The sequence below is a fragment of the Pseudoliparis swirei genome, chromosome 8 (genome assembly GCF_029220125.1).
Source record: "Pseudoliparis swirei isolate HS2019 ecotype Mariana Trench chromosome 8, NWPU_hadal_v1, whole genome shotgun sequence".
NCBI classification, from domain to species: domain Eukaryota; kingdom Metazoa; phylum Chordata; class Actinopteri; order Perciformes; family Liparidae; genus Pseudoliparis; species Pseudoliparis swirei.
The window spans coordinates 18760059-18779952 of record NC_079395.1 but is presented as its reverse complement, the minus strand read 5'-3'; the positions used below and the strand labels follow the sequence as shown (position 1 = coordinate 18779952).

Sequence of the window (19894 nt, the reverse complement as noted above, 5' to 3'; positions counted from 1 at the left end):
ACACCCAAACACCCTTGCAAAGCACACACATACACACACACACACACATACAGTTTGACTGTCATGCACGTCAAAGAGCTGATGAAACGCTGTGTAATAGTAAACATTGTACAGAGACGGTTATCTGCCTGAGTGTGTGTGTGTGTGTGAGAGAGTGATCTGTTTTATGTGTGCACCCCCTCTCTTCAAATGTTTCTTTTCTCCCTCTTTGCTGTGTGTGTCTGTGTGTGTGTGTGTGTGTGTGTGTCTTACTGCTCCAGCGCTCTCGCCACATCTTGCAGGCCTATCGCTGTGGTGTTGTTGCGATCCCACATCACACTCCTGAGTGGGATCAAACCAGCGGGAAGGGAGGAGGGGGAAGGAGGAGGAGGAGGAAGATGAAAAGCAGATGAGTCACTTTATGATCCCAGACGGACTGGAAAGACAGTTTTGGGGAGTTCCTGCGTGATGGAAGGAGCTCGTATCGCGACACAAACAACCGCCTCGCAGCTAATGAGCTTCTGCTGCTCACGGCTCCACCTCCGCCACCCTGTCTCACTGCTCTCTCCAATGGATCAGTCATTCTGGGCCCCTCTCTCCTCTCCTCTCATCCAGCCTCCTCCTCCTCCATCTCTGCTTCCCTCGACTCGCTCTGCCCTAGAAATTCAATCAGCTTAACCCAAATCCCACTCCTTAGGTGGTCCCCCTCTCCCGGCTTTTTCCTAACTTTTATCCATTTCTAGGTCCATATTCAACCATGTAGCCCCCCCCCCCCCCCCCCCCCGTCTCACTCCTGTCCTCTTCTCACCTCACTCTTACTTCCCCTCACACACACACACACACACACACACACACACAGAGTCTTTTCTGGTGCAATACATTGTCTGCCTGAAGGCTCTTCCCCATCCCTGCACCGATTCTCATCTCTATCCCTCCGACTCCTCAGTCTCATCTTCTTATCTCCTTCATGGTTTTACTCCCCCCTCCCCAACCTCCTCTGCCCCCCCCCCCCCCACCTGATCTTTGAAGCAATACACTGAACTCACTGTTGTGCCTGTCAGCCACCTCAGCATATCCTCTCCTCAAACCCTACCCAACATATTCACTTTCTCTCTGATCCTATTCTTACGCCTGTCCTCGAACAACTCTTTCTTTTTTGGATAACACTGTGCTCTCATTAGTAAGGACATAACCTCCTTTGCTTACGTAACACTTGTTTTGTTTGTGAAATGCCCACCTGAGTGTTGTATTGATCTGCAGCGCTTTGCTGAGCATCTTGGCCCCGGAGTCCTCCAGGAGGTTGCCGCTCAGGTCCACTTTCCGCAGGCAGGCGTTGGAGCCCAGGGCATTGACCAGCACCGTGCCCCGCTGGCGGAGCCTCGAGTCGGCCAGGGAGAGGGACTGCAGCGCCTGGAGGAGGACAAGATTGCACCTGTCCATCCTGGAGAGGGATCCTCCTCTGTTGCTCTCCTCAAGGTTTCTTCCCTTTTTCCCCCTGAAGGGTTATTTGGGAGTTTTTCCTGATCCGATGTGAGGTTTTGGGGCAGGGATGTCTATGTGTACAGATTGTAAAGCACTCTGAGACAAATTAGTAATTTGTGAAATTGGGCGATACAAATAAACTGAATTGAATTGAAAAGATGGACGAAGATGGAAGACTTAAAAAAAAGAAGAAAAAAAGGCCAATACAATTGAGGTTCTATATCTGCGCAGAAAAAAATATATATGTTCCTGTATTATTGATGAGCGAAAAATCAATCATGACTTGATTCATTTTGTACGTGTACGAGAAATGTGCAGCTCACGGAGAAATCACCGCTCGTGGTCAAATTGTTTTGAACCAACCATTGTGTCATTAAAGTGTTATTACAGTCTAATAATGTTTTGGGGGATTGAGAACCAACATATTCATCAAGTCCCCCCATAACACATTATGTTAAGTCCTTATGGAAACAGGATAGTTTGACATTTAGAAGCGTACTAAGCGGGGGTTCAACACAAGAGCACTCTCAGGTCTGTATGAGGATGAAGACCTAAAAACCAGCAGGAAGTGGCGTTGTACGGCTCAAACAAACTAAGCATAACGTTATTTAAAGAGCTTCACAGATGCAGTTTGGTGGATTGTGGAAAGAGCCGGGCGAGCTCCTGATTCCTTCACATTTTTGGATGCTCGCAGCCTCCTGCAGGCTCTAAGTGCACCAACACACACACAGGCTCCGTGCGTCACCCCGACGGACCAATCGCTGACTAACTTGTTACACTCTAAACTTTGCTCCCCATCTTTCCACACACACACACACACACACCCGACAGTACTGAGCTCAGAGAGCATCGTTGTGAGCGATCATCATCAAGAGCGGTAAATAATTGAGGAAGCAACTTGTCATGCCGGATTTAAAGAGAGGAGAGCAGAAGGAGCCCCCAGGGGAGATTGTGTGTGTGTTTGCAACTTTTGTGTGTGTGTGTGTGTGGCCGGTGGGAGATTGCGCTTAAATACACATGAATGAGGACACAAGAATTTAAACGGTGACAGGTGTGTGTGTTTGTGTGTGCGGCTACACATCCACGAGGCTTGTGTGTGTGTGTGTGTATATATATGTGTGTTCGTGTAGGCGTGCATCTGCACGGAGCACCGCCGAGGCTTTGCGTACAATATGTTACATAACACTCCAACTCACACACTCTTCCTCTTGCACCAAATGAACCAGTTTCTGCAGAGTTTCATCCAGCACCCTGAGGAGGTGAAGAGAAGAGAGAGAGAGAGAGACAGAGGGAGAGAGAGAGAGGTAAAGCATTCATCATCAGGATCCTCTTCACAACCCATCTGCACCCGCTGGTTCCCCCTCGTGGTCCGTACCTGCCCTTGATGTTGAAGTTCTTCCCCAGCATCAGGTGTTTGAGGGAGGGGTGCCGGGAGAACGCCGGGATGACAACCAGCAAGTCAGCATCCAAACCTACACACACACACACACACTTGAGTACGATTGCAACGCCAGCAATAAAAAAAATACTTGCAAAAAGATGTTTGATGACATCATGCAGAGGAGATTTGGCCTGAAGCTTTAAGAGTCAGAGGGAGAGTTTGGATCTTTTAAAGTGGGCTTGTTTGACCTACTGATCCATCGTCATACCAACGCTGGAGCAACGGTGACCGGCAGCTAAACCAATAGGAGCCATCTAAAAGAAAAAGGCCGGCCTAAAGAAATCAGTCAGGGTTCAAGTTTTCACTCCTTCGTCTTGCCGCCACACATCCCTCCATCCAAACTCTTCTATTTTAGAATTTAACACAAATAACTGTCAAACTGAAAAGAAAAGAAAAGATTTATTCTCCCCAGTGACTCATCGTTTACTCTGCCAGGTGCATTTCTGGCTTTCAAATCTGTTTTTGTTGTTGTTTTTTTTTAGAATAAAATCTCATTGCCCACTGAAAAGCCAAAATACCCCTAATTAACCTCCCACCCACTCACACTCTCAAAAGCTCAAGGATGGAGGATGCTGCTCAGGGGAAGTGGTTACCATGGCGAGATATTTCAGCAACAAAGACTCCAAAGCGTCATTGGGAGAGCAAAGATATCGACATTTAATTAAAAAAGAAAAGAAAAGTGGAGTTCATTCTCGTGTCAATGACAGGAAACCCTGAGTCGACAGAGCAGGGCGGGTTGAGGGCGGGTTGAGAGCCGGATGAGGGCGGGTTGAGGGCGGGTTGAGGGCCGGATGAGGGCCGGTTGAGGGCGGGTTGACGGCGGGTTGAGGGCGGGTTGAGGGCCGGATGAGGGCGGGTTGAGGGCCGGATGAGGGCCGGTTGAGAGCGGGTTGAGGGCCGGATGAGGGCGGGTTGAGGGCGGGTTGAGGGCCGGTTGAGGGCCGGTTGAGGGCCGGTTGAGGGCGGGTTGAGGGCCGGATGAGGGCCGGATGAGGGCCGGTTGAGGGCCGGTTGAGGGCCGGATGAGGGCCGGTTGAGGGCCGGTTGAGTGCGAGCAGCAGCTTGGAGGTTGAGAGTGTCGCACAGGAAAGTGTACAGAGCACATCTCGGTCTCACGAAGAAGCTGCTCAAGTACTCCGAGTGCTTCTTTGAGGCTTTTCACTGGCAAGATTTGCACTTACTTAAATTTGCAAAAGCAATAGCATGCAGCGAACTGTGGAGGGAGGAGGGGGGCCGTGGCGGCCCGCTGCCCGAGGCTTCGCTCCGGTTGCCCGGCTGGTCGTACGGACGGAACACAGACGTCCGTTTGCTGCCGTTTCACGGAGCGCGTTCGTCTCTCCTGAAGTACGCGGCCGCCAGCTCGCCGTACGGCTTCACTGCTCCTCTGCCGATACGGTTAGATAACGCTGACATGGCTACCACCTCCTCCTCACGGGACCAGCTTTTGCTACTTTGATGTTCACAGAACTTCATTGAGGAGGGCTAATCCCCCCAGAGGAAAATCCTGAGAGTTGCTCCAATTCTCTCTCTGCTGCGAGCTTTTCTTTGTGTTATTCGCTTGAAACAATCAATTGTAAATCATTTTTCATCGGATGACTTTGCATACTGAAGTGTCTCTGACTGAATTCTTATTCAAGTCTAGTCTAGTGGGACTTGCATGTTGTGTCATCTTTTAAAAGAGGCACTCCAACAAGTGTAATCTCACACTGAACACGGTTAAGTGTGAGATTACACAAGTTGCACCTCACAGCAGCAAGTCTGCTTAGGCTGGGTTAAAAATGTTTAAATCTCACCGCGGGGTCAGGTGACTGAACTTCACGTGTAAAAATTGAAAATCAGTGGCGTTCCCCTTTAATTTGAATAATGGCGTCACGGACTCCCTGCGTCTGCTCTGAAGAGTTGCACTTGGAATGAAATACTGCACATGACCGCTAGAGGTCGAAACGGATTCAAATCCTGCAGCGTGTCTTGAGTCCAGGTCCATCCTGTGTGTGTGTGTGTGCGTGTGTGTTTGTCTCTCACCGTTATCAGAGATGTCTAAAGTCCCCACGCATGAAACCCGGGGGAACAGCTCCTGCATCACGCCGGCGCCCGCCGACCTCAACTGTGGGAGGAAGACGAGAGAGTGAGACGTGACGCCGCGGGCGTCCCTCTACGACGAAGACGAGCACGGAGCAACGGAGCGTACCTCACAGCCGCTGATGTCCAGGTGCAAGTCAGAGATATGAGGGTTATTGGACAGACCGAGGAACAGGGCCCTGAAGGAACACACAGGCAGGGCAGGATGGGAGGAGAGAGACAGAGCCGGGGGGAAGAGAGGATAGAGAGGGGGGGTGCAACAAGAGAGGAGAGAGCAGAAGGATAGGTGGGTAAGAGGAAAAGGAGGAGAAACAAAAGAGCCATTAATGGAGAAAGGCAAAGAGATGATGACAAATAGAAAGATAAACAGAAAGATCAATTTACACATGAATCCAATTCCTTTGCTTCCTTTGCTTCCTTTCCTCCCTCGAGGAACTCAAACGGATCCACCGCCTCCCCGCCCCGCGTTCACCTCATGCACACTTTAAAGTTTCAGAGCCATCTTCTTGAAGCTACTTCTCTGTCAATCCTTGAAGGAGATTCATAGCAAAAAGGAACACATCTTCAAGATTTGTCGTGGGGGAAGTGGCCGAGCTGGAGGCCAGAGGAAGACGAGAGGAAGAGTAGAGGAAGACTCCGTCCGCACATCACGGCTCGGCTGGAGGTTGATCTCGTGTGCGAGGGGGAGCCGTGTGAGAGTTACGCGGGGAGTCGCTCCGTCCGTCTCGGCGGAGCTCCAGCACGCGGCGGACGGTCGTCTCTATTGTCGCCGGCACTTTGCTTTGTTTACTCCGCTATTGATTGTGTTTCTTGGCGAGGACCCGCGAACAGCAGGCCGCACAGCGAGACGGCAGCGCTCACGTCCATCCTCCCAGGGAAACGTGCTTCTGTCCGATTGGCTCGTTCAGCCTGGTGTAGCTACACACTCAGATCTCCTGGGGGGGGGGGGAGGGGAAACAACACCGTCGAGGGAAAAAAAGCGCCTGGAGAAGCAGTTCCCTGTGTGTGACTCAGACGGTTTAAACTAGAGCGACGTCCAGGTTATCCTTCAGCATTTAACCCTTGTGTTGCCTTCGGGTCATTTTGACCCGATTCAATGTTTAATGTCGGTGTTCTTTCGGGAGTCAACAAACAAACATAAAGTACCTCACACTTAAACTTGGAAAACAATATTAATTCTAATAATTTTCTGGAGATTTTAATAGCTGGGGTCATATTGAACTCAAGGGTAAAATATGTTAGTAAATATAAAGGTAACAGGAGGGTTAAACATTGAATCGGGTCATATTGACCCGAAGGCGACAGGAGGGTGAAACATTGAATCGGGTCAAATTGACCCGAAGGCAACACAAGGGTTAAAGTTTGACTTCATATCCCGGGATGCACTCTGAGAGCTGGAGGGTTGAGAGTAACGGCTCCGCGAGGTACGAACTTTCTTCTCGGCCAAACAGATCTCCACTTTTACAACTGGCCTCAATGCTGGAAACAGGACGTGTTTTACACCTCATTTACAGTAATTCATCTGATAACAGACGTATTACATGGATTTAATGAACTCCCACGCGTGTGACAAGTTCATGATAGAAATGATGAACGCTGTGTTGTTATTAATCACATTTTTTTCTTCTTCTTTAGCACATTTTATTTTTGCATTTACAGCCCTGGATAATATTCCCATAATATCCAAATTTATTTGATAGCATCTCGTACGATCTGCATCTCCAACTACTGACTTTATTCATCACTCCGTATTAAATTATCGTTCGTTCTTTCTTCCACAACAATCTTTCTGCCATAAACATATTTTCTCTCTGTGCATCCACTTGGTGTTTAGTGCAGTTTGCTTCTCTAGTTTTACTTCAGTGTGTGAGAGGACACACACACACACACACACACAAAAACACACACGTCCTAGCATGGATCCTTTACACTTGAACGTGTCTCCTAAACCCTTTGGCTGACGTGTTCTGGGTTTTCATTGGACGTTGGTACCTTCAGGACAATCGCACTGAATAAAAAACATTTTGCACAGGTCCCTTCCTCGGAGTCAACCGTCGTGAGTCTCTTGACGGTGCACTTCTGACGGTTTGTTTGGATGCGCTTCAAGATTGATTTGTTCATTTTGCATTTATATATTCATATCTCCAGGAGATGGATGTTGTGAGTAGCCGCGGCCATATGCATCGTTTATAACCTCCCAGGGTTGCTTGGGGGATAACATTTACATATCATTTCTATTATTTGTGTGTTCTTCTTTGCTGTATGACATTCTAATCTATTCATAAACATGATGACGAATGCAAAAGGGGTCAAACTGAATCGTACGGCGTATTGATTTGCATCATACACAGCATGTGACTGTGGGCTTTTCTCATTTCTCAGACTTCCAAAAAAAATCACAGTCCCTCCCACCTGAGCTTCCAGCGAAGGAGGCAAGGAAGACACACGGGGCAGATGGGGGTCGAGGCAACATCTCCCGGATGAGCACTTAAGGAAGTGAGACATCCTTCCAGATGGCACTCAGATTGATTTCCGGGTCATATTTAGAAGCACGGAGGCACAAAAAAAAGAAGCGAGAGCAGCGGCGTGACTCACCTCAGTGAGTCGGGCGGGACTCTCACGGAGGCCAGGCTGACGTGGGTCAGGCTGAACGCGGAGCTGAAGAACTGGCGGAAAGTTGGCAGAGAATCTCTCGCTTTCCTGGAAAAGAACAAGAGGAGAGAAAAACCAAAAGACGGGATTGTAGCTTGTGTGTCGGAGAGGGATGGGGAGGGGGAAGAGCTGGACATAAAAGATGGAGAGCGCGATCAATAAGGTAGATAGACGGAGAGAAAATGAAAAGGATGAGAGGAGATGATGGGAGCCGATCAGGGGATTGATGGAGATGACAGAGGGAGCTGAGGGAGGCTGACGGAAAGTGACGGTAATGTTGCGGCAGAGGAGCGGGGGAGAGAGAGAGAGAGAGAGAGAGAGAGAAAAGGTGGAGGAGACGAGATGCCTGGAGCTGTCAAAGAGGGGGAACAGGGGAGGGAGAGAGAGAGAGGTGGAGGAGAAAAGACGCCCGGAGCTCTCAGAGAGGGAACAGGGGAGAGGGGGAGAGAGAGAGAGAGAGAGAGAGAGAGAGACAGAGACAGAGACAGAGAAAGGTGGAGGAGAAAAGACGTACAGGAGCTGTCAGAGAGGGAACAGGGGATGGAGAGAGAGAAAGAGAGAAATAGATAGAGAGAGAGAGAGAAAGGTGGAGGAGAAAAGACACCCAGTTCTGTCGGAGGGAACAGGGGAGAGGGAGGGAGAGGAGAGAGAGAGAGAGAGAGAAAGGTGGAGGAGACTAGCCGCCCGGCAGGTGTCATTTATGTCCGAATGATATCAAACAGACTCTGAGAAGGTGAAGTTGGCATTAATTTAACTGCCAACAGTTTAGAGAAACAAAACACGTCGGCGCTGACCAATTATCCGACCATCTGCTCGGCTCACTCGTCCGATGACAGCCCGTCATCAGAGAGGAAGGACAGGGTGCGTACAGCGAGACACGAGGGCACCCATCGGTGCAGCGCCCCGGTTACGACTTGTTAAAGCAGCCAATCTAATAATTCGCCACGGGGGAGTATGAGAGGCAGGGAGGGAGGAAGGGAGGGAGGAAGGGAAGGAGGGAGGAGGGGAGGAAGGGAAGGAGGGAGGAGGGGAGGAGGGGAGGAGGAGGATAAATTCCTCGTTCCAATAACGAGGTTTGTTTCACCAGAACAGATGTCTCCAGCTGAGGTTGTACATGCACAGCACAGAAGGCCTCTCCCCCTCTCCCCCTCCCCCTCTCCTCGCCACCGACCCGTTCCCCGCCACGCGACCAGGACGCCCGTTTGAACAGTGCGTTTAATGCGACTCGTCATTTGTGTTACTCGGTGAACCGCTAAGCGTACAATTATCGTTTGGCGTCATCACGTCAACCTTCTTTCTCTTTTTTTTCTTTAAACGGCAGACAGCTTGACTAACGGGAAAAGCACAGGTGCAACTAATTCCTCTAACGAGGGCTCGGCGCTTCCCGCCGCAACGCGCGCTTCCTTTGACACCAGACTGAACCCGTTTTGTTCTGCCGCAGAATCCATCCGCACCAGATGGTTGATCGTCGGTCGTTTTCTTTCGGCAAATAAAAGCCGCACATCGTGGTGGAACGGAGTGATGAAACGTCTGAATAATGCCGGCGGCGTCTCAGCAGTGGTAAAACAACATTAAACGCAAAGCACAGCAGCAGTTGATGGGAAAGCTGGCTTTTACAGAGGTTCTATATATATATATAAAAAATATATATATATAATATATATATATATAATATAATATATATATACATACATATATGCATGGCTGAGTTGCACAGTCCATTATACCACAGATAAAAGGACCTTTACTACTTTAAATCCTGATGTGTTGATTCACGCACAATTGCTTCAGAATTATACATAAAAACAATTCACATTTCTTATGAAGCATTTCACGCTTTATATTTCCAAGGCCTTGGCCTCGTCTCCACATTTCTAATATATGCTTCTGATCACATCTTTTTTCTAGAGGCAATTTTTGTATTTTAACTAATATTTTTTTAGTGAAGCCAAAATACTGTTATAATGTCACAACTTCCACGAGGGGATTAATAAAGTATCTTCTAGTCCATGAGCGTTTGTCTAAGCGACACTTTAACTAATATTAAATGCACACGTCAGTGATCATACATCTGTTCATTTACTGCGGTCTTCTTGGCAACTCCTTCCTGCATGTGGCAGTTTGAACTGTGTGTTACTTTTAGACTAGATTAAGAGTTTAGCTTCTTCGTCTGTGTCCAACAGAGTTTTCCCTCTCCTGACAGCATACGGTCGACTTAGTGAGGCCTAGAGAAACCCCGTGGGCGTGGAACTCGCTTCGTGGTCCAGACCCAACAACGCCAACCAGGGCCGACTTCAGCCGCCTCATCCTGCTCCCAGACACACAGCATGACCCCAGAAGATAAAATATGTCATGTTTCAAACTGCACATTGCTTATTTTCTTTCTATATAAAATGTGGACTTTTGTATTCTTCATTTCATCTCATTTATTTGACATCCACAGGAATAGAGGGTGTCTGAGGGAGAGGAACCACAAGTCCTTCCTTCCCGCTGCCGTCAGGCTGCACAACAAACTGCAGTAGATCGCTGGAGATCCTGGCAAACTCTGCACTTTACTTTGTTTTCCCCCTGTATATTTACAGGGTTCTTACACATTTTGACCAATGGATTTCCAGGACTTTTCCAGGACTTTAAACCAAATTTCCATGACCAAACTGAAATCTCGGTATAAACATGAACATTTTAGAAAATGTTGCGTCATGAGAGCGTACGCCGGCTTGGATTTTGAGCGTCTTTCTTTAAAAAACATATTAATTATTTCAAACTCGGCGTAAATCAACATGTGATTATAACAAATTTCCATGACTTTTCCAAAACTTTTATGATTTAAGTTTTTTCCAGGACTTTTTCAGGCCTGGAAATGACCATTTTAAAATTCCATGACTTTTCCAGGTTTTCCATGAGCGTACGGACTCTGTATTTAGTATTAGTATTCGTATTTAGTTTTGTGTTTTCTATTTATTTTCATTGATGCTCTGATGTGCACCGCTGTTGTGATTTTTGAAATGTCCCCATTGTGGGACGAATAAATGAATATCATATCATATCATATTATATCATATCATAGATCCCTTCAGATGGAGGTTTTTTTTTTTTTAAATAAAAAAATAAAACCCCACATCATTTAACTTCGGGAAGAATAGCAACACGACTTCCCAGATCTCCGTTGACGCACACTCGGTCTCCAACCACGCATCACTTGTTGTTCTCTGTGGACCTCCAGGACTTCACGAGAGAAAAGCTGCTCTCCGACCACCAAGCCAACTCGCCCGTGTGTTCGGAGCAGCTGTTTTATTGGGATGAGAGCCGTAAGACCACGAGGAACATAATGAAAAATCACTGCGGCCGTCAAAGACGAGAGCGTCGTTTGATTCAGGGCTTTGGATCGCGACGTCGCTCAGAAACACAAAACCACGTCGGCTTGGTGTAAATGATGAACGTTTACGCAGCGAGGGTGAAGGAATAAAAGGATTGTGAGATGAAGACGTGGGCGGGGGGAGCAGGTGAAAATCAAGTTATGAAGGCTCGAAAAACGGAAAAGGTCACGAGGGAGTGAGCGGTGGTGGGAGGCGAAAAGAGGAGAGAGGAGATGAAGACATTAGGAAGTCGTGAGGGGGAGGAGCGGGCCGTCAGTTCTGCTGTGACGTCCTCCCCGTGAGCCGACCCGATCTACATGGACTGCTCACCGTGTGTGTGTGTGTGTGTGTGTGTGGTGATTGAAGCGGTCCGTTTCATATTAACGAGCAGGCTGCCCGGCGGTTCTTATCAGCCCGGTTCAGCTTTGTAGCTGCCGTGTTGTTGTCCCCCCCCCCCTGAGTATTTAATGGCAGAAGACCCAGACCCGGCAAGAGAGAGATGAACTATGGAGGGAGGGAGGGAGGCAGGAGGAGGGAGCATGTAGAAAGAGCAGTGGTAAGAGGGGATGAAAGTTGGAAGGATGTGGAGAGAGAAAAGGATGGAGCGATGAGGAGAGGGGGAGAAAAGGAATACGAGCGGAGAAAGACGAGGAAGGAAAGAGAGGAGAGAAGAGGAAGTAAACAAGATGAGAGACTGAAGGAGGCGGGAAGCACGAGGTGAGGGAAGAAGGACGGAGCGAGGATGAGAGAACCAAGAGTGGCCGAGAGCGAGAAGTCACGCCAAAAAAGAGGAGAACAAAGGAGGTGCAGCCAGACGGCAGAGGTAGAACGATGGATCAAGTGTTCCAGGAGATACAAAGAAAAGAAACAGACCGAGAGAGAGAGAGAGAGAGAGAGAGAGAGAGAAATGCAGGCGTGGGAGCCTGGGGATTGGAACAATAATAATTTCCATCTAAAATTAGTCTCATTTTTCACAAACTTCTCCCTTAATAATTCTGTAATGCAATATGAGGAGCTCCTGGGGAACACAACATGATGAGAGCCGCCGCCGCTGCCTGCTAGCGATGTAAACACACACACACACACACACACACACACATCACCATTGTGAGCATGCAAAGACTTGTGGGCATACAAACAAGTGCTTGACAGATGGAAAACGTGTTAGCAGACAGAGACGTGTGTAACTTAGACCGGAATCTATTCTGCACACACACACAAAAAGCATATATATATATATATATATATATACACACACACACACACAGTATATGCAGCGAGCCAGAACAAATTAAGGGGGCGAGCCAAGAGTGCGCACTAATTACGCCAGTGAGGTCCAGGGCTAAACACTAATCTACAGCAGGAAATAAATGAGGATGCTCGCTCGGCTCCGCGCCGCCTGACTGGAAATCCTCCAGAGCGCTTTGGCTGAATCAGAAAAAAGAAAAGAAAGAAAAAAAAAGTGCTTTCTCTACAGAAAAAGAAAAGAAGACGGAGAAAAAACAAACAACCGCAGCGTGGATTTCACACCCGAGGCGAGCGCCCACCTGTGAGAAAAGGAGTTCTTGGAGAGGTTCAGGTAGGAGAGGTCAGCGCAGCAGCCTCGCAGCAGGGCCCCAAACAGCTGGCAGAGAGACAGAGAGAGAGACAGAGAGGGAGAGAGACAGTGATGAACGAGTTGCGTTGCGTTCATAAAGCCCAATGCGAGCGTGTTGCGTAACACATTGGCTCTGGAACGCTGCACACGGGATTAAAGCCGACACAAATTCAATCTGAACACACTGAAGAGAACGATGCTGCCGCGTGTCCTTCTCGGCAGACGCCCGCTCCGTAATAAATTACTTTAAAAAAAAAAAAGAAGGTCCCTAAATGCATCATGCTAGCCATTAAAAATGGCATTAAATAATAAGAGTCTCATGGAGAGAGAGAGAAAGAAAGAAAGGACCAGAACAAATGTGATGTCACTTCTGGTCAAATCAGGACAAAGTGTTGTCGCTTATTTGTTTTAGGATTAGTTTGATCCTTCTAGTGCCATATGGTCTGGGTTCACACACACACACACACCGCAGGATGTTTAAAAGTAGCATAAATTGTGACGATATAGAATGAGATCAATTGTATTGATCCCGATGTTGATCACACGATGGAGCCGAACAGAGGAGACATGGTAATGGTTCAAATATCAAACAAGTTTCAAGTTTCAAGTTTCAAGTTTTTTATTTTTTTATCCCCTTTTTTTATTTTCGGTTCTTTTGTTCTTATAAATGCGAAAGCAATAGCAGCACAAAAAAAAAAAAAAAAGAATGAGAAGAATGAGAATAATATATACACACACAACAAAAAAAAAAGAAACAATTATATATATATATATATAATATATAAAACAATATCATATATATATATATATATAAATAACAATGTAATAAAATATACAGTTTTTTTGACTATATATATATATATATATGTATATACATACAATATATATATACAATATATATATATATATAAACAATGTAAACAAGGATCAGAAAATACTGAAAAAAGAAGAAGCCAGACTGGTTCTCCTCTGGAACGCCGCTCCAGCTGCTCGGAGACTCATTTCTGGCGCCCGATGTTCCCGCTGGGCCGTGTGCGGCGGCGAGAAGATCTGAAGGAGAGCCGGGGGAGCAGCGGGTTTGGCTCAGGTAGTCATCGACTTGACGAGTGCACCGTGGGATTAGCCGTGTACCGGGTCGGAAAGTAGCTGTCACTCAATTCAAAGCTGTGTATGTGCAGCCCAATATCAATAAGCACGCATTTAGGGGGCTCAACGGATGTCACAGAATGAACAGCGGGGCCGACCTGCTCCCCCGTGTGCAAAGAGGTAAAAGACGAGCTCCACCTCGAGGCCTCAGAACCAACTGAACCGGAACGTTTAACGATATATCGGTCGCGCACACATTTTTTCTTTCGATGCTTTATTTACGTATTCCCGACGCAGCTTTAGTAGAACTTTAGCATGCAGGATGGGCTGCGGCCTGCGCCGCCTCATGGTGGCGCTGGAGGACGAGACCGGCGGCTCCAGGGTTCACACGCATGCCGACCAATGGATTCATTTTCCATGACTTTTAACCAATTTTCCATGAACAAACATTATGTGAAATCTGGGTGTATACACGAGTAAAACCTTAAATGACTCAAATGAATGAGTCAATAGTTTTGATTAAAATAATAAATTCTCAGATAACTGTTTATTCTTTGAATCAAACTGTGTAAATGAATATGTGAATATACACATTTCCATGACTTTTCCCAAAACTTTTGGAATTTAATATTTTTCAAGGCCCCTGAAATAACCATTTTGAAATCCCGTGACTTTTCCAGGTTTTCCATGAGCGTACGAACCGTGCAGTCCTCAGCCACGCCATCGATTATGAAACATTGTTGTTGCATTTACAAACTAGAACGGGCACTCGGTAGAGCGCATACCTTCACATATCACAAGATTGGGCATTGAATTATGAACATGTTGGCATTAGTTGCATGACAATTGGATATAAAAGATGGATGGTAAAAAGAAGATTTTGACCTGTGCATGACCTTGACCTTGACCTTTGACCCGATCGATCCCAAAATCGAATCAAATGGTCCCCGGATAATAACCAATCATCCCACCAAATTTCATGCGATTCGGTTTAAAACTTTTTGAGTTATGCGAGCAACACGCATACAAACAAATAAATAAATACACGGCGATCAAAACATAACCTTCCGCATTTTCAATGCAAAGGTAACAATAACAACGACACACTTAAGTAGGACATGATGAAAATGTACGTACTTTCTCAAATGAGAAAAGAACAAACGACAACATCTGGGTGATTTAGTGATAGTCGGCCCTTTGATGTCCCGCCCCCGGCGGGATGGAACACGGCGGCGCTGCGTTGCCACCAATCTTTCAAAGTGGCCGTCCGTCAGAGGGTCGGCCAAATGGGCGATAACAAGTCATTCTGCTACGCTGAAGAAATAACTTTCATCTTCCAATTTGATGTATGGAATATCAAATGTCAATTTCACTTGAAATATGAACCAACCTGGAAACCTTTGAAGGAGCTGTAAGTGTGCCGCGCCAATCAAACGTTCCGTTATTAAATGATCGACGAGACGTCAGGACTCAGTTTCAGACGACGAGCTTCTAGAAAGCACCGAACGTGAGCGTACGGGAATGTGATTTATTCCATTGAAATAAAGATGAGGTATGGACGTTTGCTCCACGCAAATACGACGGGCATCAAAAGCCGATTCCTTTTAGCTCACGGTTGAACTATGGGAACAAATCAATTGTTCCCCCCGGCCGAGTGATCCGTCACGCTAATCTACTAATCGACCGTTGTCGGTACATCAACGCAGATTAAAAAAAACACGAGCGCATTAATAATTTAACGCTAGAAGACACAATGTCGCGCAGAGAAGCTCCTCTTTGAAGGATGAATGACAAGTGAACGGGTCATGAAGCGGCTTTCAGGGTCCGAAGGGTTCTGAGGGAGGAAAAGGGCGACAACTTGCAAGGAAAGAGGATTCAGAAACAGAGACAGAGGTGAAATGCATTGTGGTTAAAAAATACAATGAAAACAGGCCGTGGAAAAATAAGAAGTTTTGGCTTCCTTAACTTGAGGCGATTCGGGAGAATTGTATTTGATAAGGGACAGTGCACATTAATACAAATATTTCTAAGAAGGCTATTTCACACACACACACACACACACACACACACACACACACACTTTCTTTGCTAGTTGTCGCCCTTTTTCTCCTTCAGAACCCTTTGGACCCTGAAAGTCGCTTCATGACCCGTTTAGCTACTTGTCATTCATCCTTTCAAGCACACACACACACACATACACACAGTCGCCCCCCCCCCCCTCCGTGTATTCGGTCATGATTTTCACAACATGTTCCCACGGTAACCAGGAACTGCCCTCTCAGCGCGAACCGGCGGGAATTCTTTGAGAGCGAAAAGGCTCCGTCATCCTCTCGCCCATAACACGATGCATAAGTATATTCAGGACACTACCCCCCCCCCCCTTCTGTTTCCTGGCCTGAAGCCCGTGTGGGAGATGAGAGCGGGCGAGGGGAAGGTGTGTGTGTGTGTGTGTGATAGCGTCACAGAGGCAATGAGTACAAACCGAGTCCACGATGCAGTCGGTCCCGGACAGGTCCAGGTGGACCAGGCAGTTGGGCTGGGCCAGGAACATGTACAGGTTCTGCAGGGGGAGAAGCACAATGTCTTTTAGAGATCATAGGGAAAAAACAATCTGGGCCGTATCAAATGTCATTTTTATATTAAAATCTTCTACTGAGGTCTTCAAATGAAGCGTTGAAGGTCTATCGTCGTACTCTATGACATCAAGCTTTGTCATTGTGGTTCTCTCATTTTAGATTGTCTGCACTACGGACAAAACTAAATGACAATAATAACGGAACACCTCAATCTTTTTCTGCAACTGTGCAGAAACACTGGGCTTAAGCAGAATGATTAGACATGCAACCAAAATATATATTAAGCTGCGTCACATTGGAATGTCAGCTTTATGGAGGAAGCTTTGAACTATTCGGTGCAGCCGCATGAGTCACACACAGAAGAGCTCAATAATTCACCCCCTGAACGCCTCGTACGGGACAGTTAAAGCCATCATTAAGAACTGGAAGGCTCGCAGAGGAGAACCGGCCTTGATGAGGCTTCCTCAGAAGGAAAACTGAGTTTGGGTGCACAACAAGTCCCTGAAGGAGCTCCGGCCTTCAGACAGTAACAGGTTGCCAGGAGCTTCACGGGAGAGTCGAAGAGAAACACACAGAATCTAGGAGGCTTGTCAGACGGCACGTGGGGGCGTCTGTGGTCGGATAAGAGCCGTTTACCATGATATCATATCATCATAAACATGCTGCAGCTTCCCCAGTGGGAAGCACAGCGGTGGCAGCATCATGCTGTGGGGACACTTCTCTGCAGTGGGTGTAGGAAGGCTTGTGATGAGGGTAAAATGAATGCAGGAAAATACCAATATATATATTTATATTTTGTTGGTATAAATATATACACTAAAATATATACATTTAAAAAATATATATATATATATATATATACACACACACCTGTATATATAAAAATAAAAATACATATATATATATAAAAGATATATATTAATATATTTAAAAGAAAGAAGAAAAAAAATATATATATATATATAAATAAATAAAATATATATAAAATGTTATATATATATATATAGATATAAATAAAACCGGATGCAGTCTTAAAAAAAAAGTAAAAGCAAACAAGAGTAAAGCAAAAGCCCTACAGGTAAAAAAGCAACAACTTAAATGTCCCGAGTCTGGCTGATCGGTTTTCAATTGGACATTACATTTTACTTTTATGTTTCCACATTAAATTTGACCATGATTAAATATTGTATAACAGTGTAAATGTTTCAGCAAAGATATGGAGTGTGTCCACCCTGGTGGTGTATATAGTCTCTCATTAAACAAATGCAGAAGAGCGTCAGTCAAACAACAAACAGTGGAAAACCACGATGGAAATCTGGGGATGTAAAAAATGTCTTCATAGTTTACATCCCATTTGAGGAAGGTCACAGTCGTGATGTATTTGCTGTGCTTTTTCTGCCTCTCGAATTTCCATCATTTTAAATAAAACATTTGCATAAAAACAGGCGGATGGACATTTTTTAATAATAATTTCCATGTTTGTCGTGCGTGCAGTTGTCCCTCACCGTGGCGTCTTCTCCGGACAGAACCCCGGGGTTTTTGCTGAGATCCAGATGCAGCAGAGAATTAGAGTAGTCGTCACTTGAACACAACGCCTGGGACAGAGTCACTATACCTAAGAAGAGAGAGGGGAAGAGAGAATTCAGAGGTAGGATTTGGATAAATGCATCTTTGAGTCACTTAATGATCTTATAATAATCCTCTTTTGTCCCCCCACCGGGCCAACTTAATGCTCTGGATGTGACTTATTAGGCAACTCATGAATATACAAAACTCCATCATGAAAGAGGATGAGCAAGCTTTGGGGGGGGGACACCAATTAGAATAACGGAGCAGAGACTAGTGACTGTGGCAGGTTAGTATCAAAAAACGATTTTGGGGGGGAAGACGGCAACTTTCTATTGCAGTGGAGAAAACCAAGAGAAATCACTCTCAAATCAGATCACTACACCATGACACCCACGCACCCCTCGTCAGTCTCACCCTGCAGGACCGATGCAAAGCACCGTGAGGATTACACACAGACACGGAATCAGGGAGAAATACCTGGCAGCAGCAACATATTTTTTTCAAGTCCTTGTGCTATTCACTCGACGCCGCATCATCGTTGACACACAGCAGTAGTAGGAAGTGACTTTTCCCCGTGCTCTCGAAGCAGCGACCGCATGTGCTTGCACCAGCGCAGGCGAGGCGCTAAGCTCTTCATCCCTAATTTGTAGCGATTAGCAACCAAATGAGAGGAAGAGGAGACGGGGCGTCTAATCCCCCTCTTCATCTTCCCGTCAGCCTTTTAGGAGCCATCCGGCCCGCGGGACAATGTCAAGTGTGTGGCGAGCGGCGGCGATGAACCGGCCTGTTTGGGCGTCTGATCGCATCTCGGAGACGTGCGTGTGTGTGTGTGTGTGTGTGTGTGTGTGTGTGTGTAGAGCTTGTGACATGATCTTTGTAGGTGTTTTTAAGACGGAGGGGAGAAGGTGAGAGAGAGGCAGAGAGATAGTGAGAGGAAAAGAGAGAGAAAGAAATAAAGAGAGAGGAAGAGTGAGAGAGAGAAAGAAAGAGTGAGAGGAAGAGAGAGAGAAAGAAAGAAAGAGAGAGGAAGAGTGAGAGAGAGAAAGAAAGAAAGAGTGAGAGAGGAAAATAGAGAGAAAAAGAGAGGAAGAGAGAGAGAGAGAGAGGAAAAGAGAGAGAAAAAGAGAGGAAGAGAGGGAGCGAGAGGAAAAGAGGGAGAAAAAGATAGGAAGAGAGAGAGAGAGAGAGGAAAAGAGAGAGAAAAAGAGAGGAAGAGAGAGAGCGAGAGCGATAGAGATCTTTAAATATTCAACAAAAAAGAAGATCAGCCCCTGCAAAGTCAGACCTGCCTCCACCATCCAAGGTCAGCTCCATCACCGCATTCCTCCGGATTCACCGAGTCAACCCCGCTGTCCTTTTTCAACCCACCCCCCCCCAGTGTGGCTTTCTCCATTCATGAAAGTCCACCATGGAGGTCGCTCAGCTTTCAGCCTCATGACGACGTGTCGGCGCCTCGTGGCCCTCCAAGAGGCAGAGAGGTGGTGATGCCTCCTTTTCACGCCACCTCGAGCTGCTTCTTTTAGCTCTCGACTTACTCCCACGGAAGCTATAAAAAGCAGATACTGCTTCGTTGGAGCGAAAGCAGCACAGTTATGGAGCAGGTTACGCGCCGAGATGACCGAGGAGCTCACACAGAGGCCTCTCCAAAACCCCACAGCGCCTTTGGTGTTTACAACATTCATCAAATCCAGAAACGGTAAAAAAAATAATACTGAACTTCAGATCAGGAAAATTAACCTAATCCACGCTTATAATAGTTATGTATTCAATCCAAATGACTAAACCTTGCCCTATTCTAGAGCTCATTTCAAAGTAAAAACATAACCAAAAGTAACGTGACACACATCGAGTGAAACTTCAACTGCTAAACATCTTGTTCCAGAATCAGTGCCCAGAATGCAACAGAGTGAAGAAACCCTTCCTCCGAGGGCGTCGTCACACCTCCGTTGTCTTGCGGAGGCAGAAACCTCAACAACACAATCTCCCGCCAACTGATTGGCAACACCGTATTTTCACTAAATAATTTCACCATCCTTGGCATAATTCTTTTTTTTGTACATTGTAAAATAGTCCTAAT

At 46.5% G+C, this 19894-nt stretch overlaps 1 protein-coding gene across 1 annotated transcript in view; it reads right to left on the bottom strand.

Moving 5' to 3' along the window:
* Positions 1–19894, bottom strand: part of carmil3 (capping protein regulator and myosin 1 linker 3) — a 77284-nt gene that overhangs the window by 25137 nt on the left and 32253 nt on the right. Inside the window, 10 exon segments of the mRNA XM_056421419.1 lie at positions 253–321; positions 1217–1389; positions 2658–2712; positions 2837–2933; positions 4925–5006; positions 5091–5160; positions 7577–7681; positions 12537–12613; positions 16155–16232; positions 17754–17863. Of these exon segments, the coding sequence (XP_056277394.1) occupies positions 253–321; positions 1217–1389; positions 2658–2712; positions 2837–2933; positions 4925–5006; positions 5091–5160; positions 7577–7681; positions 12537–12613; positions 16155–16232; positions 17754–17863 (916 nt within the window).